This window comes from Onychostruthus taczanowskii, unplaced genomic scaffold (assembly GCF_017590055.1).
Source record: "Onychostruthus taczanowskii isolate IOZ18803 unplaced genomic scaffold, ASM1759005v1 scaffold75, whole genome shotgun sequence".
NCBI classification, from domain to species: domain Eukaryota; kingdom Metazoa; phylum Chordata; class Aves; order Passeriformes; family Passeridae; genus Onychostruthus; species Onychostruthus taczanowskii.
The window spans coordinates 2505115-2530773 of NW_024505339.1; the positions used below are offsets into that span (position 1 = coordinate 2505115).

The window sequence follows — 25659 nt, forward strand, 5'->3', positions numbered from 1 at the left end:
ATTGTTCCTCGGGCAGGGAGCAGAGGCAGGAGCGTGAGTCAACAACTGCGCAGAGCCCACGATGCTCGCCTGTGTTGTCTGCATTCAAATGGCTTGCATTAATTCCTGAGCTGGAGTATGGAAATTCGGGAACTGGGAGAAACGTAATGACTCAGGGGAATCTGCCACTCGGAGTTGCAGTAAATATTTCAGCGCTGCCACTCTTTCAGGCTGTAGTAGTGGCTGTGCTAATGTGCTTTTGCAGTCGGGTGCTTCAAGCATCTTCTGGTGGTGGCTCTTAAAGTAATTCCCAGTTCTTGTCTCTTGAATCCTCGTTGCTGTCCCAAAGGTTTTGTGTTTCCAGCTCCTGTAAGGACCATGCTGATCCTTTCAAGGCTGATTCACGATGAGGGTGTAAGAGGGGTCTCCATTGCCATTAACTCTTTGCCTGTCTGCACCTGAGTTCTCACCTTAAAAAGTGCTACTGGACTTTGTGTGTGTGTGTAAAAACATATGATTTTCCACCCCAGTGTGGCTGCCCCAAGGGTGATGGATGGTGATGACTGTCACTGAGAGCCAGTGTCACCTGAAGGGAAGTTTTTACACCCGGTGGAGAACTCTACAAAACGCACCCATTCCCCTTGGAGCCGCTTCACTGAGCATAAATCGCACTCTCGCTCTCGGGCACCTTGAGAGATTTGCCTCCAAGGTGCTGAGTTCTGCTGGGTTTCTGGAGCTTGGTGAGCGTGTGGTGATGCAGGTTTCACTTTTCCCTCTCTGACTGCCTGTGAGTGAGTGCTGTGAGCTGTGTGGGTGCCTCCCCACGTGGATCTGGGTGCAGGGCTGTGCTGTGACACATCAGCATCGCTGCTGCCACAGCCACCTGGCCGGTTCTTCCTGCTCTTCCCACTGCACCCCACGCTTTGCTCCTGCTTCCTCACTGTCCAGGAGGGAGAGCACTCAAACCCAGAGCTGCTGGATGTCCCTCCTTTCATCCTGGGCACCAACAGAGACTCGGGGCTCTTTTGTTCCTTGCCATTCTATTCCCTATCGCTGCCTTGCTGTTCCCCTCACCACACCAAGCTTTTATCACTCATCTCCCTGTGCTTGTTCCCAGCTCCTGAACTCTCTGTTCCCAGGTTCTGGCTGAGCAGGAATCTTTCATCACCCTGCCCTATTTTGCATTCATGCTCTGATCCATCACATTTTGCTCCTTCTGGATCCCTGTGGCACCTGCAGGAATAAATCACTGGAGCTGGGTGTCAGGAGCCTTGGAGCACTTGATTCCCTGTTGTTAGAAGGGATTGCTTTTGCATTTACACAAAAAATTGCAAACCCTTGTCTTTTTTTTTAATCTTGTCTTTTTTTTTCAGCAAGATTCCTCTTATTTGAAAAAAGTTCTTTCTCTAAAATCTTCTCTGCTAAGTGCTCTTGCTTCTGTTGTCAGGATCTGACATTCATTTCAGCTATTCAGTGTGAAAACCCTTTCCAATTTCTTTACCAGTGCTATTGATTAAAATGCAGTTTACTTTTCTGGGGAAAATTTGATATTCAAAAATGTCTTTTTGCTGTGACTCAGAATGTACTTTTCCATGGAATAAAAATTCTGGAAAGAACAAAAAAAATGCTATTGGAAATGTTGAACAAATTATATTGTCGTTTCAACCTGGTTATATAAGAAAAAAGAAATGACTTCAAAGTCCAAGTGAAAAGCTCTGGTATTTTCCTCATATTTTGAGAAAATGAGTACATTTTTCTCCAGCTGCTCAATTTTATCTGTTCAGAATTTTCCATATGAAACTCTGAGAATGTTCTGTACTGGCCCTAACTCCAAGTTCCTGTTTAACTCAGCTGGTTGTTTCAGGTTACATATTAAAAATGAATTATTTTCTCCTTAGTTTTCAGCCATTAATGTTTCTGCTAGAAACTAATAAAACTATTTCAATTTTTGTGTAGAAGTCTGTAGTTCTCAGGCTATAAATGCTGTATGATACAATTATTTACAGTTTTGAAAAAAAACTGATGGGAAAGATCTTTGGAATGCAACAGGTTAAAATTTAATTTTGCAGATTAGAGATCAAAAAGTGACTGTGGTAATTTACTGCTGGTGTGGATGCCCTCACATGATGCTCTCCCTGTCAATATTGCTGTGGTCATTTTGGGGATTTTCAATATTCCCTTTTTCCTTAATTCTTTGCTGTGCTAAGTAGAAAAGACCTGAGCTCTGCTCAGCTGGGTGCACTGAGCTGCCTAAATTATAGAAGAAAGTTTGTGGCAAGATCTGGTTTTCACACTAAAATGTAATCCCTGAGGAGAAAGGTGCCCTGGAGTGATGGGATTTGGGCTCTGGGTGTGCTGCTCTTGCATTTCACTGGTTTTGGGTGGTGTGGCTCTCCTGGGCTGGTGGTGGCCACTGCCAGGAGGGACCAGCACTGGGGGAGTCCTTTGAGGGTTTGGGTGCCTCCAGTCTCCAAGACAATGCTGTCACATTGTTTTGGGGGGAAGTTCAGAAAGAGAAATGCCACTCTGTGCTTTTCCAGCACAGTAATATCCTGATTACTGAATTTTCCTCAGTCTGCACCTTCATGAAGCCCATTATTCCTTGTCCTGAAGAGCAGCCATTACCATGTCTCACCACTCGTCCTTTCTCTGTTCCAGCCTGTGCTTTCATCTCACCACAGATGATTTTCTAGCCCTTGGACCTCTCCTTTGGACTCCAGTTGTCTTCCCAGCTCCAGAAGTGGTGCCCTAAACTCAAACAGGAGTTCAGCAGAAGCTCCACCAGAGGCAGCTGGAGGGAGAGGACTCCCCAACTCCCCAGTGGTGTCAGAAGGATGAATTTCCTCCTGAGCTCCTCTTCCCCGCTCTGAGTTGTCTCCATCACTTGTTCTCAGCTCTGCCTCTGATATCCCTATGATTTGGTAACTATTTTATCTCTTCCCTGCCTCAACTTCCCTATAATCTGTAAAGAAAATATTCCATGTCTGTTTCACCTCCTATTTAACCCCTCAAAAATTTGTGGGTGGGTGGCACAAACAAAGTAAGTGGAAAAATCAATACATTTGCAAGCCAATTTAGAGCTCAGCAGAAAAAAAAAAAGGAGCAAAATATTTTATGAAATCCTGGAAGGTGCAGGCAAATGGAAATTTTCAGTTTAAACTAGAGCTTTATTTTGGAATTCCTCAAGGGGAGATTGGATTGCTGCCACACTGTAATAGTCTTGTATTGCAGGAAACCAGGAATGCCTCAGTCTCTTGCCCTGTACAGTTCACAGATTCTCACTACATTATACAAGTTTGACCTGTTAATTTTATAAAGTAAAAAGAAGCAAAAACCTTTACAGGCTGATTTCCTGTGCTCAGAAAGAAATGCCTGAGAACTGCCTGGAGCAGATTCACGCCATCATTTAACTCCAGCTTTCAATATTTGCTTTCCACAAGATTCTTGTGCCTGTGGAAGCAGCATCTCCTCAATTTTTTGGGTGGCATGGAGGTGATTACATTTAGAATAGGAGATTTCTGATGGAATTTTCCGTTAGCTTCTGCAAAATTAAATTAATTTCACGAGACTTCACTGGGAAAATTCCTGTTCTAAATTACTTTTATCATTGTGAGTGAATAGCACAAGAGAATGTGGTAAATTCAGCTGAATTTCAATGCATGTATTCTTGGCATTTGTATAATTTCAGGGAGTTAAAACCTCATGTTATAAAGAAATCCAAGTTTAGTTGCTGAAGGAGCCATAACTGATGGGAAAGGACTGTGTTGGATTTGATAGAATAAAGTTTAGCTGCATTTTCTGGTGTTCTACTGGGTGGAGATGCTGCAGAGACCCTTGAGAAAGAGAATTTTGTTTGTGATAGGCAAAAGCTGAGAAAAGACAGCAATAACATTTTCTGAGCAACTTCCTTTAAGGAGCAAACTAATTTAAAAGGGTTTTTCTTTCAACATCCTTATTAGCCATAAAAAATGCATCTCTAACGGTGAATTTATTCTGCATGTTTGGACTCGTCCAACTTTGGAATCTGACCAAGAAAATGCTGCTGAATTTCCACCCCTCAATGTTTGATTTCAGGTGTGGCTGCCCTCATCAGCTGAAAAATATGTCCATCCGAGGCCTGAAGAAGAAACAACCAAAGACTTTCAAAGTCAGGATTATAACAGTGGATGCTGAGATGGAGTTCAGCTGTGAGGTGAGAGTGCCAGCAGGTGCTGGGGAGCTGGGGAGTGCCCTTTGTGTTAGCAAGAAATGGGAAAAATTCAGAATATCAGCTTGTGGATGGTCATAAAACTGATCTGTTATTTTTATAAATAATGGATTATTTAATCTCAGGTGTGTTTTTCTCTTAACTCTGTTCAGAATTTAAAGCTGTTTGCATGAAATCCATTTGACTGGCACTGCTAAATTAATACTAAAACTGCTTTCTTAATTCCAGTTGTTTGTAAGGATCCTATTTCTCCAAGAATTTTTTTTTTTTTGGAACTGACACAGCTCTTTAAGACATTTCCAGCTTGGATAAACTGGTCAGAGCTGGTGCTAAGATGTTGATAAAATAATTTATAAACTGGAACTTTTGTTGAGCTGGGACATTCTCTATCAATTTGCCATTTATAAACTCCAGTTCTTTACCTGCAGTGGGTGTTTGGATCTCTGGGCAGAAGAGAAAAAAGGATTGATGAAAGAGCTGGCAGTTCTACTAATTATGGCTGATAAATTAATTAGGGAAACCATGGCTGTGGAAAAATAAATGATCGATTGCTAAATAAATTGGGCTGCACTATTGAAAGGATAGAACTGTCCCTGATTAATTAATTCCTAATCATCCAGCAAAAGAAAAACAAGACACACAAGTATTTTGGGGAGTTAGAAAACTCAGTTCCAGTGGGACTGGCAGTTTTAGTGAGACCTGACTGCTCTGTGAGCCATTTAATGTCATTTAGTAGGTCCTGCAGAAACAGGATAGATTAATCTTGTATGACTTACTGCTCTGGAGTACTTGCAGGCAGAATTGTGAAAATAAAGGATTTGGAAAATCTGATTTAGAGATCAGAGTCCCTGTTAACAAATAGTGTATTCCTTCCTTTGCTACCTCTCCTTTCTCCCCAGACACTGCTCTTTTGCTGGATGATTTTCAGCTTTCCACCCCAATACTGCCTAAAAGTTCATTTTTTCTTTTCTTTTTGCCATTCAGTTTTTAGTTTTAGCAATTAGATAAAATCATCTTTCTGTGAAATGTGGTGAAACAGATGAGCAGCCTCTTTGGTGAAGAGAGCAAGGCATCAGATGTGTGAATTTGGGACCTTGAATCAAAGTTTGCTCTCTGTGGCTGCTAAATTGAAATGAAAGCATTTAAGAAGACTCATTTAAATCAGAGTAGGATAAAGGCTTGGCCTGGTGCCACTGAAATACCTGAGGGGTGTGAAAGGTGTTCTCATTGTTCAGCATTCCTACCCCGTGTCCTGATTTGATTTCCCCTGGCTTTCTCTCAGTCTCTCCAATTTGTATAAACCATTGAGTCAAAATTTTGGACAAATATTAATAAAGACTTGCCACATCCCACGGAATCAATAATACAATCCTCATTCCCTCAAGTGCTTGGTGGTTAAATGACTCCAGCTGCTCTCTGGATGCCTCTGGAGAGGGAGAGGAGGTGGAACACAGCAACTCTGACAGCAGCAAGAATATTTCATTAAAAACCTAAAGGTGAAATAAGATTTCATAGGAGGAAGGGCTCAAATGGAGCAAATTCATTTAGGATATACATGTTTTTCTTGATTTTTCTCTCTCTCAGATGAAGTGGAAGGGAAAGGATTTGTTTGATCTGGTGTGCCGAGCCCTTGGTTTAAGGGAGACCTGGTTCTTTGGCTTGCAGTACACAATTAAAGGAATGTGCACCTGGTTAAAGATGGACAAAAAGGTACAGGAGACAGAATGGGTGGCAATTAATTATTTACTTCTATAAATATTGACTTTTTGGAGCACAAGAGCTAAAGGGATGTGTTCCATGACAACTCAGAATTTGACATGGTAGCTTTTCTTAAGGTGAAATTTGCTCTGATTGCTTCTATCCCATTTGACCTGCAGCCTCCCACACTAATCACCACTGATTGCTGTTAGATTAAAGATCAGATTTACCCTTCCCTCTAAAATATGGGAAGGCTTTAAGTGGATTATTGGCTGCTTTCTGATTTTCCTTAGGAATATTATCTTGAGACACTCATGAATCCTTTTTGCTGCTGATTTGATTTTATTTTCTCTGTAAACAGGTTTTGGATCAAGAAATCCCCAAAGAAGATCCCATTAGCTTTCATTTTTTGGCTAAATTCTACCCAGAGAAGGTAGAAGAGGAACTCTTACAGGAAATTACCCAGCATTTATTCTTCCTTCAGGTCAGGAACAGTTTTGAACCATGAATTCCTTCTGTATTTCCCCCAGTCCTTTCGCATTGTCTTTGATCTTGTTGGCAGCTCAGGATAATTTTGCTTGCTTCAGCTCTATCAAGACCTTTGTAGACATTATTTTTATGAAATACAAACATCTCTCCTGCCTACTGTGGGTTTGTGTCCAGGTGAGCTGAATGTTTGATCTTCTGCAGGTTTTTGTGACAACACCCAGCAGTTTGGGGGATAATTCCAAACCTGAATATTCCTGTTTTGCTCCTTAATATGTGTTAAAAAAATTAAAATTCCATGCAAAGCTGGAGGCTTTTGGAGAGATTTTATGCTGGAGAGCAAAACCTCTAGAAAACAAGGACTCCCTAAACCTTCATTTTGGATTGTAGGGACAAAAGATCATGGAATTTGATAGGCATTCTGAAATCCAGGTTTGTTCACATGGCAAGGTTTGAGAGGAGCAGAGCAGCAGACACCATTTGAGCTCCATCAAAAAGGAGATGAAGGAGCAAATTCTTGAAGCTTTATCAAAAATAAAGATGGATCAACCAGGAAAAGTTCCATAGATGAGTTTGGCATGGTCAACTCCCATGTCTGGGACATCCAGCTTCTCTCCTGAGTTGCTCTGGAGTCCCTCTGGAAGTTTCAGCCCCTGGAGTGTTGCTTTATTCCAGCAGGATGTGTCTGTGCAGGTAGCTGGGATAAATTCAGTCTGCAGCTGGAAATAAACCCAGTAAATTCCCTTGTTCCTTGAGGAGGATGTGCTAATGAAATATTGGGGAAATGCTGCAGCTCTGAGGGTTCATAAACCCACCAGAACTTCATCCAGAACCTTCAACCACTTGGCAAATTATTTCTTGAGCTAATTTTGGAAAGGAATGAGGACAGCAGAACTCTTTTCCTACTCTTTTAATCCTGATTTTTCCTTTTTTTTTTTTTTCTTTTTCTGCTTGAACCTGCCTTAACTAGCAGGTATGCAATTAGCAAATTCCTCTCATTCCAAAGTAGGCAAACAAGGCTGAAACAAATTGGAACTTGCAAAGTTTCCTGACTGTAAGAACTTCAGCTCACACCTGGATGCTAATAGGAAAAACATGTTCAGACATCTGGATGCCTGAAGATTTCAGCTCTCCTGACTCTTCAGACCTTTGCAAATTAATGTGGCATAAATGCCTGAATAAATGTCAATGAGTAAAGCTAAATATTGGCTGCTTAAAGATGAGGTAATTTATTGCTTCTTCATGAAGTTTCACAAAAAGTCCTTGTAAAAACTGATCAGAAAAAACAAACAAACAAACAAACCCAGACACTTATGGGGGATTTATCCACATTGTTCTAAATTCTGGAGTATGATTTGCACTGTGGAGAATGAAAGCTGGAGCTTTCCAAATTGGAAGAAAATATTTCCATTCTTTCCATTTTAACAGCTTAGAAAGAATGTTCCCTGCACTGTAACTCAGCTTCACAGATTGTGCTCACCAGGGACTAAATTTAAAAGCAAAAACTTTCTTGGTGGTTCATTTCAGTTTCCAGCACCTACAGAGGTGTGTTTGTGAACAGAACTTGTGCTAGCTCAAGTCATTTTTCTATTTGGAAGTGTTTAAGACTGTGAGCTATGCAAAATTTTGTTGTCTTGTGCTTGTTCCTAAGCTAAATACCCCTGAGAGGAGGATTTGGGAAGATTAATTTCCCCTTCCCTCTTTAGGTTTTCAAACAGAAATTGCACAACTGATTTAAAATCAAACAACACCTTGCAAACTATAACACCTCTGCTCTTGGTAGCACCACAGGTTATTAAAATGAAAATAATGTTGAAAGACTCTTTAGCATTGTCTGATTGTGCTTAGACCACTGAAAATGAATAAATGAAGTGCTTTATTATTCAGCTTCTCTTTTGAGGGTCTCCTTTATTCTCTCATTCTGGAAAGCTGGAGAATGTTTCTTATGATTTTTATATGCCAGCTGCACAGCTCTGAGTCTGCTCTGCTTGGACCTGACCTCCAGAGCTCCCTCCCAAGCTAAAATCTGATGTCTGATGTGATGCAAAGCTGACTTTTCCTAAGGCAGGAAAAAGAAAAAAGAAGGATTGTTAAAAGAAATGAAGCGCAGACAATAAAATTGATGTTTTATAGGATTTTCTTTTCTAGGACTCCTTATGTAAGTGTGTGGAGAGAGCTGACTGGCATTTTTGGTCTCATTAAATGCACTGCTAACTAAAGGCTTCCTGTGTTCCTGAATGCCAATTTCTTGTTGCTGTTATTAACTCCTAAAGGTGATATTTGGTGCCAAGTTCTAGTCTGGGCATGTCTGCTTTCATTTCAAGCCTGACTTAAGTCCTGACTTTGAGCTTCTTGAACTTGCTCCCTTTTTCTGTTGGTTTAGGTTAAGAAGCAGATCCTGGATGAGGAAATCTATTGCTCACCAGAAGCTACAGTTTTACTGGCTTCTTATGCTGTTCAGGCCAAGGTTTGTGCATAGAAAATCTCTTTTTTAATTGACTTTTTTTCTGGTTTAACCCAACACATCTACATGGTTGGTATGTAAAACACAGCTGAGTAAAATTTGTTGGTAAAGTTGGTCATCCTTGGAGGTACAAGCACAACTAGGAAAAAAAAAAAATTAAATGCCACTACAAGGATTTTTTTCTATGCTTCTGCAATTTAGGGGATTTATTTGGGCCTAACATTTTAGTGTAATCTTTCTGGAAGGATCTTCCATGGACTGCTCAGATGAGGGGATGTGTGCAGGGGAACCAAAATAAAATCTGCCTTAAGCTTTTACTTCAAACTGTGCAAGGAACAGCTCCCTCTGCATTCTACCTCTAACAAACTGAAGTAACTCTTTTTTTTTTTTGGGACAGTATGGTGACTACGACCCAAATTTCCATGAGCCAGGCTTTCTAGCCCATGATGAGCTGTTGCCCAAAAGGGTGAGTCTTATTTGAGACAAAATCAAATCTTTGAATCTCCTTTTTGCAGTGCAAAATCTTTGAATCTCCTTTTTGCAGTGCAAAATCTTTCAGTCTCTTTTTTACAGTGCAAATATTGCTGGGGATTAACCAGAGCATTAAAAACTCTGCAAAATGCCCAAGCTGTGAGCTGCACCTCTGTATTCACTTTGCTTGGGGGAGGCAGAACTTGGATTTGGATCTTCCCAGGGATCCAACCTCCCTCCTTCTCCTGCAGGTGCTCAGGCAGTACCAGCTGACAGCAGAGATGTGGGAAGAGAAGATCACTGCTTGGTATGCTGAGCACAGGGGTATTGCCAGGTAGGAAATCTTTGTATTTCCTGGAAACACCATACATTTATTTATGGAATTTGTTGTTTTCAGTGTAATTCAGCCTGTCTGGAAAACTAATTAAACAGTAAATAGGATCTGTTAGCACCCAGAGGCAGCTTTTCCTAATATTTGGGTTCTGTTTCTTTCTGTTCTGGAGGCTTCTTAGCATTATTTTTTATTGAATATTTTCCTCAAGATTTACTGATTTACTTTGAAGGGAGAAGAAAAGTAGGTGGAGAGATTCTCCCTCTTCTTTGGCCATGGCCAAGAGCTCTGTCCAATACTCATTTCTCAATGAACTCTATTTCCTGAAGGAAATACATTCATGGAAAACAATGGAAGGGTGGTTTTCCAAGACATGGAGTGGCAAAACTAACACAGGGATAAGACTTTTAATGAATTTTAATGAAGATTACACTATCCATGAGTAATCTTTTGAAATAGGTGCAACTTCTATTCTTTGTTATTCTTTATTTTTTTCTTTATTCTGTCCACATGCTGTTTTTATTATCCTTTTTTTTCTGTTATTGAGAGCAAGGTGGCAAAACTAAGTTTGTACAAAGGGTCAGATTGCCTCTTCTTTTCTAAATGGGAAATGGAGAGTCAGCCAGGAGAGAAAGGCTGGAAGGGCATTTCATAATCATGGCTTTATTCTCCAGGGATGAAGCTGAGATGAACTATCTGAAAATTGCCCAAGACTTGGAAATGTATGGTGTCAATTATTTCCCAATTGCTGTAAGTGCCTTATTTTAGCAGTTTTTACTTGCTGCAGGTGATGGTGCTGTCCTTTTAAAATGCTCCAGGGAGTTTGGAACTGGGACTCCTGACTTCTGGTTTTGTTCTGACTTGGTTTTCTTGCCTGCTAAATAAACAGGTGAATATAACAGTTAGGATTAATATTTTACAACCTGACAAAAGTTTTGAGTAACTCCAGGTATGGAATAGGAAGGAGAAATAGTTTGAGTTGCTATAAGCAGCCTAGAGGACTGAGTTTATTATTACCAGTGACAGCATCCATAATACTTTATATAAACACCAACTGCCTAAAATACTTACAAATATCAATATATTAAAATAGATGCTTCTCGTCTATGGTTGTTTAATGTCACAAAAAATGCCATTTACTGATCTCTCTTGTTTTTTAGCAAAATAAAAACCACACAGATCTCCTGCTTGGAGTTGATGCCAAAGGTATTCATATCTACAGCATTAATAACAGGTTCTCCCCCAATAAATCCTTTGAGTGGAGCTCTATCAGAAACATTTCCTGTAGTGAGAAAGAGGTATGATGGCTTTGATGTATTATTCTTTTTCCACGGGCATGGGTGTGGACTGGGATTCTTGGAACAGGCTGAAAGCTTCCTCTGTTGAAATAATTTTGGGGGAGAAGGGGAAAATCCTGGGGAGCTTTGTTACAAAACTAAAAATAACAGCCCTGCCTTGCAGATGAGCTCGAAACCTTGATTCCCCGAGGCTGCTCTGAGCTCTGACTCTGTGCTGGCTCCTTCCCTGCTGCTTGGCCTTTGCAAAACAAATGTGTTGATCTCTGAAAAAGACAGATATTATGAATGCCACCGTGCCTGCCTTGCTCAGTTATCCCAGCAGGAATTCCATGATCCATAAAACCTAAATGCTGTTTGCGCACACAGAAGTCCTTGCAGCTGAGCCTTGGAGCCCAGTGGCAAGAGGAGACATGCAGGGAGGGATTAATGGTTTTCTGCCAGTTTGTTGGGACATGATTTCACTCCCCACCACTGCAATTTCACTGTGAAGCCCAGCTTTTGCTTCTAGAAAAGGAAGGAGTGGGGAAAATTTATTCTCAGTCCAAATCATGGGCTGTGTGGAAGGCTGTAATCAGAAAAAACAAACCCAGGGAAACTGCAGTGGTACTGGAATACCTGGAATTTGTCAGCCAAAGGGCAGCACAGCCTGTTCCATTTTCTGTGGGACTTTTGGAAAACAGCCCACAGAAACTGAGATCAAAAATTGAGATGAGATTTTAGATTCATATCCATTAAATCAGAGGGGACTATGGGTTTGCTGCCTCCAAAACAGTTTTGGTCTCTGATATCATCAAACTTCCCCTGAGATGTGTGAATAAACTGCTTTAACTCCCTTTTGGGGGAAATTGGGCAGCCCTGTGTTTAAGGTTCACTTTATTCAGTGACACATCACAGCCTTGCTCCTCAAAAGGCAGCCAGTCATTACCTAGAGGGTGAAAGGAGCTCTAGGACATGATCCTGGACATGACTCAGATGCCCTGGAATTATACAGGAATTACCTTGCAGATGAATTAGAGGAACAGAGTGCCAGGGAACCCGTGAGGAACAGAAAACATGGCCTTAAAAAAAAAAGTCCATATTTTGTTCTGCAGCCAAACAGAGCACAAGGTATGGAGTGGAGCACTGAGCTGGCAACCCTGCCTGGCCTCTGGGAACAGCTTGGGACTGAGACAGTGAGGAAGTCTCCAGGACTTTGTCCTGCTGCTCTGAAGAACAAGCCCTTAGGCCCTTGACACATTTGTTTATCCCTTCAATTGTTGCTGTTCTGAGAGGTGTTTGACATTTCCCTAGCTTTAAGGCCATGCCTGCTTCTAGGAGTTGCTGCTGTGTCCTGTTCTCCTGATACCCAGGGCTTGTTCCAGAGCTCTGGGGACAGTGCACAGCTGGCACCAGGAAAATCCCCATCTACACTGCCACTGGGCTGGGCCTGGGATTTATCCTCCAACACAGCTTGATTCTATGAACAAAAACAGTTTTACATCACCCTGCCCCTGTTTGTGGCATAAATCACTTCTTCCCCAGAGAGAAGTGGAGATGAGCTCAAGTTTGCATTGGTTTTAATAGTTTCAACTTACTTTCCTCCTCATTGTGCTTCCTTTCTTTTTTTTTTTCCCTCTTTTTCTTGTGTAGTTAACTATTAAACCCCTTGACAAAAAAGCAGAAGTCTTCAAGTTCTTCTCCTCTCAGCTCAAAGTGAACAAACTGGTGAGTGAGCTGCTTTCCTGCTTTAAAGCTGAGCCTGGTGATACTGACTGAGAAATATTGTTTGTAAACAAAACTGTGATCTTGGGATCTCAGCCTAGATCAGCCTGTGTAATTCAGGAAAATGGGATCAGAGGGAGATGAAGGACAGAAGGAAGCTCTCATCCTGTTACAAATTTACCTGAGCTGTTGTGTGCCTGGCTGTGAGCCTGCCCTGGGTTCTGATTTTCTTGGAGCTGCCAGCACTTGTGCTGAAGTCAGAATTGTCCTGTGAGGCCAGTGTGGGCCTCTTTGTCCCTCTGGCAGGGGCACAAATGCATCAAAACCCCATTTTCTGTGCCTTTCCTATCCAGATTTTCCAGTTGTGCATTGGAAACCACGATCTATTTATGAGGAGGAGAAAAGTGGACTCCATAGAGATCCAGCAAATGAAAGCACAAGCCAGGGAAGAAAAAGCTAGAAAAAAGGTAGATTTTTCCTGCTCCTCTGTTGTTGAAGACAGTGATTATTACTGCAGCTCTGCCCTTGCTGCTCCTGTATTCCATCAATGTGTGTGTGGGAGGTGAGGAAGAGCAGCAGGATTGAATGTGGGAACATCTTTGGCATCTGAGGAGGTCAGAGGTGTTTGTGTGGACAGGTGATCCCAAAGATTTGGGGCACAAACCAGATCAATCCAAGGGCTCTCCCAGGAGCCTGAAATAACCAGGAGTGTCTGCCTGAGGAGTTCACTGCTGCAAAGCTCAGGCAGCTCCAGCATCTCTGGTGAGCTGGAGGGCAGCCCCTTCTTCATTTGATGCATTTCACCCAGGCCCAGGTGAGGTTCTGGTGCAATCCCACCAATATTGCTCATCCTGCTTCCAGATGGAGAACCAGAGGCTGGCCAGGGAGAAGCAGCTCCGAGAAGAAGCTGAGAGAGCCAAAGAAGAGCTGGAAAGGCGCCTTTTCCAGCTGGAAGATGAAGCCAGGCAGGCCAACGAGGCCCTGGTGAGTTACACTGAATATTCTTGTGCTTGATGGGCTTTCTTAGTTTGGAAATAGGACTTTTTTGACACCAGGAATGGTAGCTCAGACAAGGCTGGAGAGTTTCTGATCACTGGTGGAAAGGGCGTGCAGAAATCCCTGGAAAACCCTGATCTGCCATAATCTGTGAGCCGTTCCCTCCCTGTATTTGGCTCACAGTGCTCTCTTCAGGCTAAGAGTGGGGCAAAGGAAACAGTCTTGGAGCTGAAATTGGGAGAAAGAGGCAGCTGAAGGGGCTGGCTTCAGCTTTGTCCAGCTCCAAGATTTTTCTCCTTGCTTTGTAGAGGTGAGACACAGGAAATTCTGGAGCAGAGGAGAAACATTAGATCCTTAAATTGTTGGGTTTTTATTTAAGAAATAATATTTTATCACTTAGTGAAAGATGTCTTCTGCCTGCCTGCCTGCAGGGGTGATTTTGGAGGTCCTAGATAAGGAGAAAAATTAAGAAAAATGCTTTCTCCTCAGCTCCGATCCCAGGAAGCAGCAGAGCTGCTGGCTGAGAAAGCCCAGATTGCAGAAGAAGAGGCCAAGCTGCTGGCCCAGAACGCTGCAGAGGCCGAGCAGGAGCGCCAGAGGCTGGAGATCACAGCTCTGAAAAGCAAGGAGGAGAAGCGGCTGATGGAGCAGAAGATGCGGGAGGCGGAGCTGATCGCCGTGAAGCTGGTGAAGGAGTCTGACAGGAGGTGGGGTTTGCTTCCCCGGCTCTGTGTGCTCTCAGCTGGGCTGCAGGGCGTGCTGCTTTCCTCAGAGCCCAGCCCAGGAGGGAGGAATTATTTCTGAAGTGACACTGCAGAGGGACTAAGCCTCCTTGTGCCTTGTTTGTTCCACCTGGATGCTGCTGTTGTATTGCAGGTCAAGTTTAAAGAGGATCAGATGCAAAGCTTGTTTAGCAAGAAAGAAAATGTTTGGCAAGAAAGAGATGTTTACCAAGAAAGATCCAGAATGCAGAAGCATCTTCTGTTTAGTGTTATCAAATGAGCACTGGCTACCTATCTAAATTTACTCTTTATAGCCTGTGAGATATGAGGCTGTTTTCATTCATTACTACCAAGTGAATGGTTTCTTGTTTCCCTTTCAGGTCTTTAAGAAGTGTAAAACCAGGTAAACTCATGTGGAATATAAACAACTCTGAGTGTTTGTGTGTTCCCTGAACATGCAGAGCATGCCAGTGTTGACAGAGGATTTTTAACCCTGTTCTTAAGAAATCCTTCTACTTGTTTTAGGATACTGCCAAGAAACTTGCCAAAATAAAGAGCAACCTCTCCCCACCTCAGGGAGGATCTCGTGGCCTGGAGAGAATCTGTATCAGCAGGTTGTAACTCAGCCCATGGAAATTAGGAGTAGGAAAATCGTGGTACTTCAGCCACTTTGTGCAGGAGTGTCTCTGTCCTGCTGTGCCCAGTCAGTTCTCCATGTGAGCATCCTCCCACTAGCACCTTGGTGTAAAGATAACACAGTGGTGGACTTGTTCTCTGGAAGGTAGTGAGCTCTGAAGTCCATGTGTTGGTTGGAAACCATCAGCTGTTCCCCTCAGGATGTTTCTCTTGCAGAGCCAAGGAAGCAGAGCACCTGAAGCAAGACCTGCACGAAGCCCGCGAGGCCGAACGCAAAGCCAAGCAGAAGCTCTTAGACATAACCAGGCTTAATTATCCTGTAAGTTCTGCTCCCTGGGCACCACTTCATCCTCAGGGATAGTCAGATGTTGATGACATTTTTATAGCCCCCATCAAGCTGAGTAGTGGCATAGCTGCATCCAGCTGGGGGACAAACTGGTGAGGAAAAGCAGTGTAGCGAGGGTGGAAGCTGGGTTTGTTCAGGGTGGTAAGAAAGGCAAGGCTAGAGTTAAAACCAGAACTGATGATGTTCTTAGGGAGCAGAGGCTGTCTTGCCTTCATGCCTAACTCGTGGTGTCATTCAGCCAGGCAGTTTTTGTGGACAGGGTTGTGCTGAGCCAGCTGTGTTATCCTGGCACATCCATCTGTCTTTAGGCAAAGCAGGCGAAGTTGTCCCCAGCAGGAAGGCGCTGCTGAAGGTCTGTGCCCCAACTCCCTCTTCTGCTCCAGCCCTGCTGAGGCTGGGTTTTCATTCTCTGCTGAAATAGAAACACTGCAGCCAGCGTAAATCTCTGCTCTTGGATCTGTGGGTTGTGGACTTCATCTGGGTGCAAGGGAAGGGCTGCAGGACAATCTGTGTCTCAGAAACTTAGGGAATAGCTCAACATGGCACTCTTGCAGAACTGAGGAGATAAATCCCAAATCAGCCCATCAGATCTGACTGACAGTGCTTGTGTTGCCTCTTCCAGCACATGGCCAAGTACCCCCAGTACTGCCCAGGTGACAGCAGAGATGCCAACTTTGACAAGGGATCCATCAAGCTGGATTTGAAGGACATCGACCTCAAGAGACTCTCCTTTGAGATAGAGAGAGAGAGGTATCACCATGCTTGTGGTGCAAATGAGTGAGAAAGGCAATGAAATCTTTGGGAATCACTGTTCATCTTTAAATAATTTGGGATGTGCGTGTGGCTGGAGGCCTTTTACTGAGCTGGTGTGGGTGATGTGTGTGTCACACTGGCTTTTCTCACAGGCGAAGGGTTTTTTGGTGGCATCAAGCCATGATAAATCCAGAACCTTCTGTTTTAGGGAGGGACAAAGCACCTTGCTGAACCAACAGCATGTGAGAGGACAGAAGTTTCCCTCTAGTGCTAAAGTGTGGAATTGCTGGGAGCTGATCCATCAGACATCCCTTAGTCTGGGAGGAAATGCTTGGTGAAAAGTTAGGAAGCAGAAAGGAGAGAAGTGAACTCCCTTGTCACTGGGTCAGGGGAGCCAGGCTGGCATTGCCAGAGTTCATTTTACTTATAAAACATACAATGAAACAAAAGCCAACTCTCCTCCTTCCACAAACACCTGTTCTTGAGTTAAATTGTGCCACCCTAAACCTTTTGCCTCCAATGTGTGCACTCAGGCTGGACTACTTAGAAAACAGCAGGAAATTCGAAGATCGACTGAAAGAACTGAAGTCTGAAATTCATGCTCTGAAACTGGAGGAAAAACAGGCTGGGCTTTACAGTCACTGGAATGAAGTCCTGGGCTCCTTGGATCGCTCCTTAGGAAGTGTAAGAACCCCAAATCCCTGCCCCTTTCTCCAGCATGAGCCCCAAAATGGAACAGTGTGTGTGTGTGCCAAAGGGAGCTGCTCTATTCCAGTCCAAACCTTCACTACCCTTGATGATAAAATATTAGAAGCATGAGCTCTTTTAGAGGAAAATTAATGTCAAAACAAAATCTTAAAGCCTTTTTTTTCCTGCACTGAATACCAGGAGCATCAGCAAAAAATAATCCTCTCATTTTATGATTATGAAATCAGGGTTTAAGGTCTGGGAGCAAATGAAATTGTTGTGACTAACACATTTAAATGTGGTTTCTAACAGTTTGCTTCACATTCTCATTCATGTGCTTTGTGGTTGCTGAAAGTCATAATAGCCTTGGTGTATTTTTTTTTTAAGGCAATGAGGAACTAGACCCAGATTTTTGTCATAAGTTGCTTGTTATTTAAATAAACTCTTTGGCTTCTTCTTGCAGCAGGGCAGGAATAGGGCTGGCTTTGTCTGCAGGTTGTTCCTCATGTAACAAAAATGGCTCTGAGTCAATGGTTTTTTAGAGACAGAAGGGAGGCTTGAAAAATGATGAGGAAAGATGGCCTTTATTTTCTGACTACTCATCTGATGTTCTTTTTGGCTTAATGAGTGTTGATATAGAGAGGGCATTAAATTTCCATGTGCTCTGTTCTTTTAAAGGCCCCATCATGGATGAAAACCTTCGAAACTGGAGATGCCGTGGATGTAAATCTTCAAAGACCTTTCCCTGCTTACTTGTTAAACACTGCAAGCAGCTGGCCCTGCACCAACAAAATTCAGCACATGGTGCCAGTGGAAAAGTCATCTTCCCAAGCCAATTCCTTGGCTGCCAACAGTGTGGGCACAGGAACCAGAAAACAGATTATAAAGGTAATCAGATTCATAAATAAATTCCTAAATGTTGCCTAAAAGTTGAGAGTTCAGAGAGGGTGGCTGCCTGTAGGGACCTGGTTTGTCCTGCTCTGTCCCAGCCTCACAGCTGACAAGGCTTTTGCAGGATTTTGGAGCCCCTGGTGCTGGCACATCATTTGGGAATGTTTATAACTCGAGGCTGCCTGTTTTTTCTCACTTCTGATCTAAGCTGGAGTGCAAAGCTGTAAGCCTTGGTAAATGAAGCAGAGATGTCTGTACACAGTAGGAGGATCTGTGTTAAATTTTATTTGTATCAGCCAGACTTGGAAATGAGAAATGTGCTCCCAGGTATAGAGAGCTTAAAACATACTGTGCCTGTCTTCTGCTTTTAAAAGGCAGGGAGGGAGAGACCAATAAATCCCCAGGCTTCCCAACAGCTCAGTTCTCTTCCATGTGCTCCCTGTCAAAGAGGCCTGAAGAGCAATGAGATGGGTGTCAGGAGAAAACAAGCTGCTTTGAAATGTCACTGGGCTGGAGAATGAGGAAGAGCTGGAAGGAAATGTGGTCTGGAACAGTGGGAAGGAAATCAGCTGTCTGTAGGCAATGCTAATTGGGCAAGGTATTGGGAATGGGGAAAAACCACAGCAAATCCATCAGGCTTCTGAACGAAACTGGAGGGGTTTAGGATCAATTGAATATAACATTTCTGAATATAACATTCAATGCCTCCTTCAGGGTTGGTGTGCTTAGAACTAAAGGACACAGCTGAGTGCAGCAGCAGCTGAGGTTTTAAGACTGAGGCTTCTTTCAGAAGCAACTTTTAAGACTAAACTCAGGGGCGAGGCAAATTTGTTTAAAGAAGGAAGAAAAAACTTGCAGAGCATCTTGCAAAAGGCTCCAGAGTTGGAGGAAAGACCCAGAGCAAAGGGAGTTACTTTAAGCCAGCACTAATTCTTCCTCTTTGATTTGCCTGCAGGTTCAGCAGCATGACTCAGATGTGATCTACATTTGAAGCCCCTTGTTTCCTTGCCAGCCTGCTGGGACTGGTGGCCTTTTTGCCTCTGTGGGGACACTTGGGCAGCTCTGGCTGCTGCCAGGTGTGACAGACAAGGCATTGTGGATCCAGAGCTGCCATCCAGCTCCCAGGCAGGTGCCATCAGCTGGGAATGCCACAAGTGCCCCCAGTGTGGCTGGGAGCAGTGCAAAGCCAGAGGAAATGTTGTTTACTGCCTGTGCACTTTGGAAGGAACACTTCAGACTTTGCTAAAACCCTTCCTCCCCCAGGTGTTTCACACACTTAGAGCTTTGCTGCTGGAGGAAGGATGTGAGGCAGCAAGTGCCCAGGAGGTGTTTGGGATGAGAAAATAGAACACAAGCTTGGTGTTTATCTCCACAACAGACTAATTATGTTTTTGGTCCAGTCCCTGGGACATGACTCCCACAGAGCTGCTCGACGTTTTAGTGTTTGCCTGCCAAGTATTTTCCTTCTCCTCCCCAAACATTTCTTGGTTCACTTAATTGATTTGCATTTCTCTGTGAGAAATCTCAGCTTTTAATTCCAGATGCAGAAGTGGACATCTTCAAGTACTTCCCATTCCTGGGGGAATCCTTTGTTTGGAATGCAGAGCTTCTGTTCTTCCAGTCCCTGACCAGATCAAGCATTTTCTGCTCGAGCAAACTTTGCATACATTAACTGCCTTCCCACTTCTGTGCAGCACAGCTCCCAAATTAGACAAAGACAAAAGATGCTGTTGGTGTCTGCTAAAGTGGGACTTGTTTCTGGTGGAGAGGTGCATGCAGCTAAGTGCCTGCCTCATTAGTAAAACCCACTTGCATTTTCTGGTTTTGTGTGTGTTCAAGTGTCTGCTTCTCCATAAATCTTCACTCTGAGGACTTCTGGGGAAGCAGACAACATTCAGCTGCAGCAAAAGCAGGAGCCCAGCTGAACATGTGACATGTGATATAAAAATGAATGGTAATGTTGTTAAATGTCTTGTTCTGAAAACCAAGATTAAAGAAAAAACCAGGTTCAACAAAAAGCTTCAATTTCCTCTTGCTTCGAAGGGAGTGTTGTGTCAATATTCCTCCAGCATTAACAAGGCAGGTTTGGAGAACAAACACCCAAATCTCCTCTGTACACATCTGCAGCAGGCTGAGCACAGAGGGGGATGGCAGCTGCTGTGGAGAGGGCCAGGAGTGCTCTGCAGGGCTGCCCTGACTGCTCCCAGCCCTGGGAGCACTTGCTGCCTTGCCTGGGTGGCTTGGGCTGTGTTCATTCTCTCCCAGCTCAATCTGGCACGAGATGTTTGCAGAGTATTGGCTGTTACACACAATTCCTGAGCTGTCTGCAGGAGCCTGGTGGGTGAGAGGGAGAAGCTGTCAGAAATGCCAGAAGGATGAGGCAGATGCTGTCATGGTCCCAAGGCTGGGGAGGGGGCATGGGCCAGGATTTGGGATGGTGAACCATCTCCTATATTAGCCAGGAAATGCTGCAGCAACTTTGAATGTGGCATTCTCAGATTGGAGGGTGAGGAGAAATACTGGGATTCCCCTGGTTCTTCTTTTCCTGTTCCCTCTTTTTCTGGCATGTGCCTTACCACAGCCAAGGGAGCTTGTGCCCACATCCTTCACACGTGCTGGGCCTTCCTTCTGCTCTTGTGTCTGAGCTGCCCCGTGGAGTAGGGCCCAGAGGAGGAGACCTGCTCCATGTGCACCTTTGATTTATTTCTTTGGACTTAGTCCTGTAAATCCCAGTGAAGAAAAGGACAAGGTCACACTCCTGCCAGCTCAAATTCAAAACCTGCCTTCACATGCTGTTCTGAGCCTGCTGTGTCCTTGCTGGGCATTGCTCCTGTGCAGCACCACGTTCCTGCAGGCTGGGATGGGTGTTTGAGATGGGCCAGGAGGAGCTGGGATCTGCTGTGAGCCTTTCAGATGGGCAGGGAGGAGCTGGGATGTGCTGTGAGGCTTTTAGGTGGAGAAAGAGGAGCTAGGATCTCCTGTGAATCTTTCAGATGGAGAAAGAGGAGCTGGGAACTGCTGTGAACCTTTTCGATGTCTCAGGAGGATCTAGAATCTTCTGTGAACATTTCAGATGGGTCAGGAGGAGCTGGGATCAGCTGTGAATCTTTTAGATGTCAGGAGGATCTGGAATCTCCTGTGAACATTTCAGATGGGGCAGGAGGAGCTGGGATCAGCTTGAGGAATGCACAGCCACACATGGAGTCAGGTGTGCTGTGCCCTCACAGGAGACTGCTGCAAAGAGAAGTGCCAGCAGGGTGTTAATTTGCTTAAAGCCTGAGTAAATATTTGCAGCAATTAAACTCTGTAAGTTGGTGCTTCTGCTGCTCACACTCACCTGCAGTATTGACCACAAGATCTGAGCCTGTGCTTCAGCTGAGGGAACTCGGAGGAGCCTGAGCCCTGATTTCCCCCAAGAAGAGAAGGCAGAGCCACGTTTTAATCAGTGACTGCAGGATTTGTCACCCTGAGGGGTGAGTGAGGCATTTCTCAGCTGCCTGCTGAGGAGCTGGGGAGCAGCAGGCAGCAGATGGTGCTGCAATGCTGCTCTGCAGCAGCTTGGGAAGAGCTGGCTGGGAAATCCTTGGGAATCTCTGCCCAGCCCTGTGTTCCCACACCAGCAGGCACTCGCTCCTGTTCTTTTCCTGGAGTTTAACCTGACGTCATTTTTGACAGGGATTCAAAATCTGCAAGCAATGTGCTGTGGACAGGGATTATGGCATGAGCAGCTCAGTCCTGTGGGGCTCCCTAAATTGCAAAAAAATCCCTTAATGCTTCTGACACCTCATTGTCATTGTCAACCTGTGGAAATGGCCTGGCTGGATTTCACCCCTGACTGCCAGGAGTGTGTGGGACCCCACAGCTCTGGTGCTATGTGATATTTTTATTAATGCTGCTTGAAACAAGCGGGGATTTGTTAAATTTGCAGAGCGTGGAAGAATCATGGTGTGCAGTGCAAAAAGGGTGAGAGAGGCCTGAGAATGGGCCACAGGGGTCACTGAACAATTTCATCCTTTGTTTTCCTGCTGGAAAAGGACACGGTGTTCTGATCTCAAACAGAGAAAAAATGGGAGAAAAAATCCTGCAGCAGTGAGGAGGTGCTGGGAGATCACCTGGAGAGAGGGGAAGTCTGTTCCTAGAGGACAGAGTGAGTGGAAGTTGTGTCTTCCCAGCCCTGCTTGCTCTGTTTCTCTGAAAAACCACGTGCTCTGACCCCTAGGGCCTCTCCCTTCCCTCAGAAGCCCTTGGATGAGGAACTGTGCAGATGGGAAGCTCCTCAGGGTGCTCCTGAGCCATGGAGGGCAGCAAATGTTCAATCCTTGGAGACAGCACATCCTCTGCTGGGACTTAACCCTCAAAAACCAGATTATTTTCACCTCCTGGATGATTCAAGGTTGACCTGGCCCTGGCATTTTGGCACCACCACAGATGTGCCTGAGCCCTGAGTCATCCTGACCCTTTCCTGCCCGTGCTGCTGCTCTGGAGCCAGTTACCAGCAGCAGGATGAGTTCACATCTTGCCTGTTGCAGAATCACACCCAGAGCAAATTCCTTCCTCTTTCTCCTTGCAGACATCCCTGTGTCTGGCTTGTTCCTCTGCTTGTGCCGTCTGAGCCGCCAAGGTCTGCAGCCTCTTGTGCCCAAGGTGTTTGCTGGAGGTTGTGTCCTTCCCAGAGCATCCCTGCCACTTGTGCCCCAACCTCAGGAGTGTGCATGGAGCACCAGACTGGCACCTGTAATTTGTCATTGTCACCTGAGCTCCCAGCCTGCTGCTCTTGGTGATGGGGACACAGTCCTGCTGTGGGGACAGCAAAATCACTTTTTTTCACTCAGCTCTATGGGCCTCCAAAATCACTTTTTTTCACTCAGCTCTGTGGGCCTCCAAAATCACTTTTTTTCACTCAGCTCTATGGGCAAAAGGCAGGCCCAGATGCAAAATCTGGCTGTGTTTTGTTATTTCTGGTTCTCTGCACTGTGGCCTCTTCCCCACCTTCCTGCAAGGCATTTTTGGGGGTAGCAGGGTCAGCTTTTTGGAGGCACACTGGGGAACCCACCCTGGGGCTGCTCTGAGGCATTTAGACCAGGGTAAAAAGCAGATTTCACACCAAAAAGCACTTTGAATCAAGAGTGCTGCCTCTCCTGGGAGGAGGAGGAGGCTTTGTCATGTGAATTACACCCAGCAGGGTCCAGGATTGGAGGCTGCAGGAAAAAAGTGGCTCTGAAAAGGATGGGAAAGGGCTGATGGTGGCCATTACTCCTGGCTTGGTCCTAAGAGCAAAGCAAAGGTTTCACAGCTGTCCTGCTGGGCAATTCACAGAAGGAAAATTGAGGAGAAAAGCAGGAGTGAGTGTCCAGAGAGACACCTCTGGCTGGTATTGGGGATGTGAAGGGATGCTGTGGGTGCTGGGATTCACAGATCAGGGGGGATAGAAGTAATTCTCCCTAAAATGTGAGTCAGTCCCACATCCTGTGGTTGAAAAGGAAAGGGATCCAAGCAGACCCCAGGATTAGTCTTGTCCCAGTTAATTCGAAAGAGAAATTCCAGAGAAAGAGGAAGTCGACAGAAAAAGCCTGAAAATTTAAAATAGTGCTATAAAAATCTTTCAACTCAGCAGTGAGGTGGCCCAGGAAGCTCTGAGGGACGTGGTCAGAGATGAGGATGTGGAGGAAACCGAAAGGAGAGAAATAAAGAAATAGAAACCCTTGATGATCTCAGAGGAGATTTGATGTCCTGAAGTGCTGCAGTGATGGTGACATATCCCAAGGCCAGTGAGCTGGGATGGGCACACACAAAGAATGTGGAGAGTGAAAGGTTGGAACCACAAAATTAATCCAGCCCTGGGGAGCAGCGAGGGGTCAGCTTAGGAAATGGGGGTGTCTGCACCAGCAGAGGCTGCCTCAGCTCTGCTCCTTCAGGGCACAGAATGAGGGGTGTTAGAGGTGAGAGTGTCCAAAAAGGATATTCTGGAGGAAATTGGGCAGAAGTGCTGTTATTCTGCTGCTCCAGACTGAAGGGTTGAGCTGAGCCAATTTCAGAGTGAGGCAGCTCACACCAAAACCATCTCCAGGCCTGCAGGGGAACGAGTGAAGCTGGTCCTGGGAAGGACTTTCCTGGTTTGCTGCTGGTTGGACAGCCTTGGAGAACATTGGATTCCACAGCAATGGTGTGGAATTTTAGAGCCCAAACACTGGGCTCTGATAGGCCTCTGGGAATTGGACCTTGTGAAGACAGGGCAGCTCACCTGGGAAGGAATCTCAGCTGCAGGACAGCCAGTAGAACGTGCTGGTGGTGATGCCTTGTGATGGCTGTCCTACAGAGGCTGGGCAGAGTTACAGAATAAAGCAGGGATTTATTAAAAGGATCTCCTCAATGGATGCACCTGGGGCAGCACAAGAGCCCAGCCAGGGCTGCACCCAAGATGAACCCAAATGGTCCCAAAATGCACGAGCGCTCATGGGGTCTGTCACTGTGATCTGCTCTGCTCCATTTGCACATTGGAGTTAATTGACCAATTACAGCTTTAGCCCATGCAGTCCCATCCTTGTTGTTTTCCTCTCTCCAGCCCACACTGTTTGTGCTCTTGGGCTGAGATTTGGATCATTTGTCCTTGGTGTCCAGCTGGAGCAGGAATTGTTTTGTCTCCCTGCTCTGTGCAGAGAGCTCACCATCAGCGAATATGAAGCTCAGAACTGCACACTAAAGCAGCACAGAATCTGGAAAATAAAAGCCAAAACCTGAGCCATCAGTGGGACTGGTGTCTATGGGAGCAGTGCTTGATTTTTATCTTGGGTCAGAAACCTGTGTGAGAACCTTACAATGTCCCTGTGCAAACCTGATTTCCTCTCTGTTGGTTTCCAGCCTGTCCTCACACCAGCGGTGCCCTCTGCACCTCCTTCCAACCTCTGGTGTCTTCATATGGGTCAGTCCCTCATTTTTCAACCCAAACCCTTTGCATTTAACTATTTTGATGATCACATCAGTGCTGTGATGTGTGCTAAGTGCTTTTCCCTGCCCCAGCCATTCCCAGCTCCCAAACTGGAGTGGCTGTTCCTGTTATCCCTGTTCCCACCAGCAGGATCCTACTCTGCACCTCTGCCTTGGCTCCCTCCTCCACCCTCAAGGTCATTTGAATCCTCCTTTGTGATGTCCTGGCCTGCTCCAGATTGATGATCCCATCTCGTTTTGCCTCATCAGCACAATTCCTCTGCCTTCTCCTGCTTTGTGTGCCAAGGTCATTAATGCAAATGTCAAGCAGGATATTTTTTGAGGCAGAAACTCAAGGAACTGTGTGGGTAAGCCCCTGTGAGTGTGACACAGCCCCTTTCAGCTGAAGCAATTACCATGCTCCTTTCAGACAGCTCTTGACCAAATTTACTTTTCACATGCTAGTCACATCTCCTCTGCCTTTGCTCATAATTTACTATCTGGCCTTAATTCAAGTGTCTTCCTGAAGCTCAGATGAGTGAAATCTACTGCATTTCCTTCACCACAAATTCCTCTGAACTTACAAAAGGCAGCTATTAGGTGTGGTATTTCAAATATGTCAGGATAATACGTTCACACAAAAGTAGTTTCCATTATATCAATGTGCCTGTTAACAAAGAGCTGGGTGGCACAGAAATTTGGTTCTGCTGTCCCCATGTCCTGTGTCCTGTTTGCTGGGTGACAAACTGGCTGGTGGTGTCACCAGTGGGACAGTGGAGCTGGGGAAGGATCTGCAGCTCAAATTTATTATTTTTTTAGCTATTTGCTGATGGATTCAACATGAGAATAATGTTGATGTTTTAGCTGTTCCTAAGTGGTGTTTTCCTTCATCAAGGACTCAGGAGCTGCTGTGAGGGGGCAGAGTCAGGCCAGGTTATCCAAGCTGACCAAAGGATATTCCATCCCATAGAAAATCATACCCCAGCTCTCCTGTGGCACCACAGGTACTTCCAGAACATTCCCCAAACAAGAGGCACCACTGGCAGCCCCAGGTGAGACACAGGTGTCA

The 25659-nt window shown here is 44.9% G+C and overlaps 1 protein-coding gene across 1 annotated transcript; it reads left to right on the forward strand.

Moving 5' to 3' along the window:
• The first annotated feature begins 2892 nt into the window (after nt 1–2892).
• Nucleotides 2893–18657, forward strand: LOC121345781 (merlin-like). Its single transcript, XM_041422996.1, has 18 exons — nt 2893–2900; nt 4054–4171; nt 5771–5896; nt 6246–6368; nt 8754–8837; nt 9232–9300; nt 9557–9639; nt 10311–10386; nt 10797–10934; nt 12564–12638; nt 12989–13102; nt 13497–13619; nt 14121–14338; nt 15206–15308; nt 15958–16085; nt 16622–16772; nt 17454–17663; nt 18622–18657. The coding sequence occupies exons 1-18, from the start codon at nt 2893–2895 to the stop codon at nt 18655–18657; spliced, it is 1983 nt and encodes a 660-aa protein (XP_041278930.1).
• The last annotated feature ends 7002 nt before the right edge of the window (nt 18658–25659 follow it).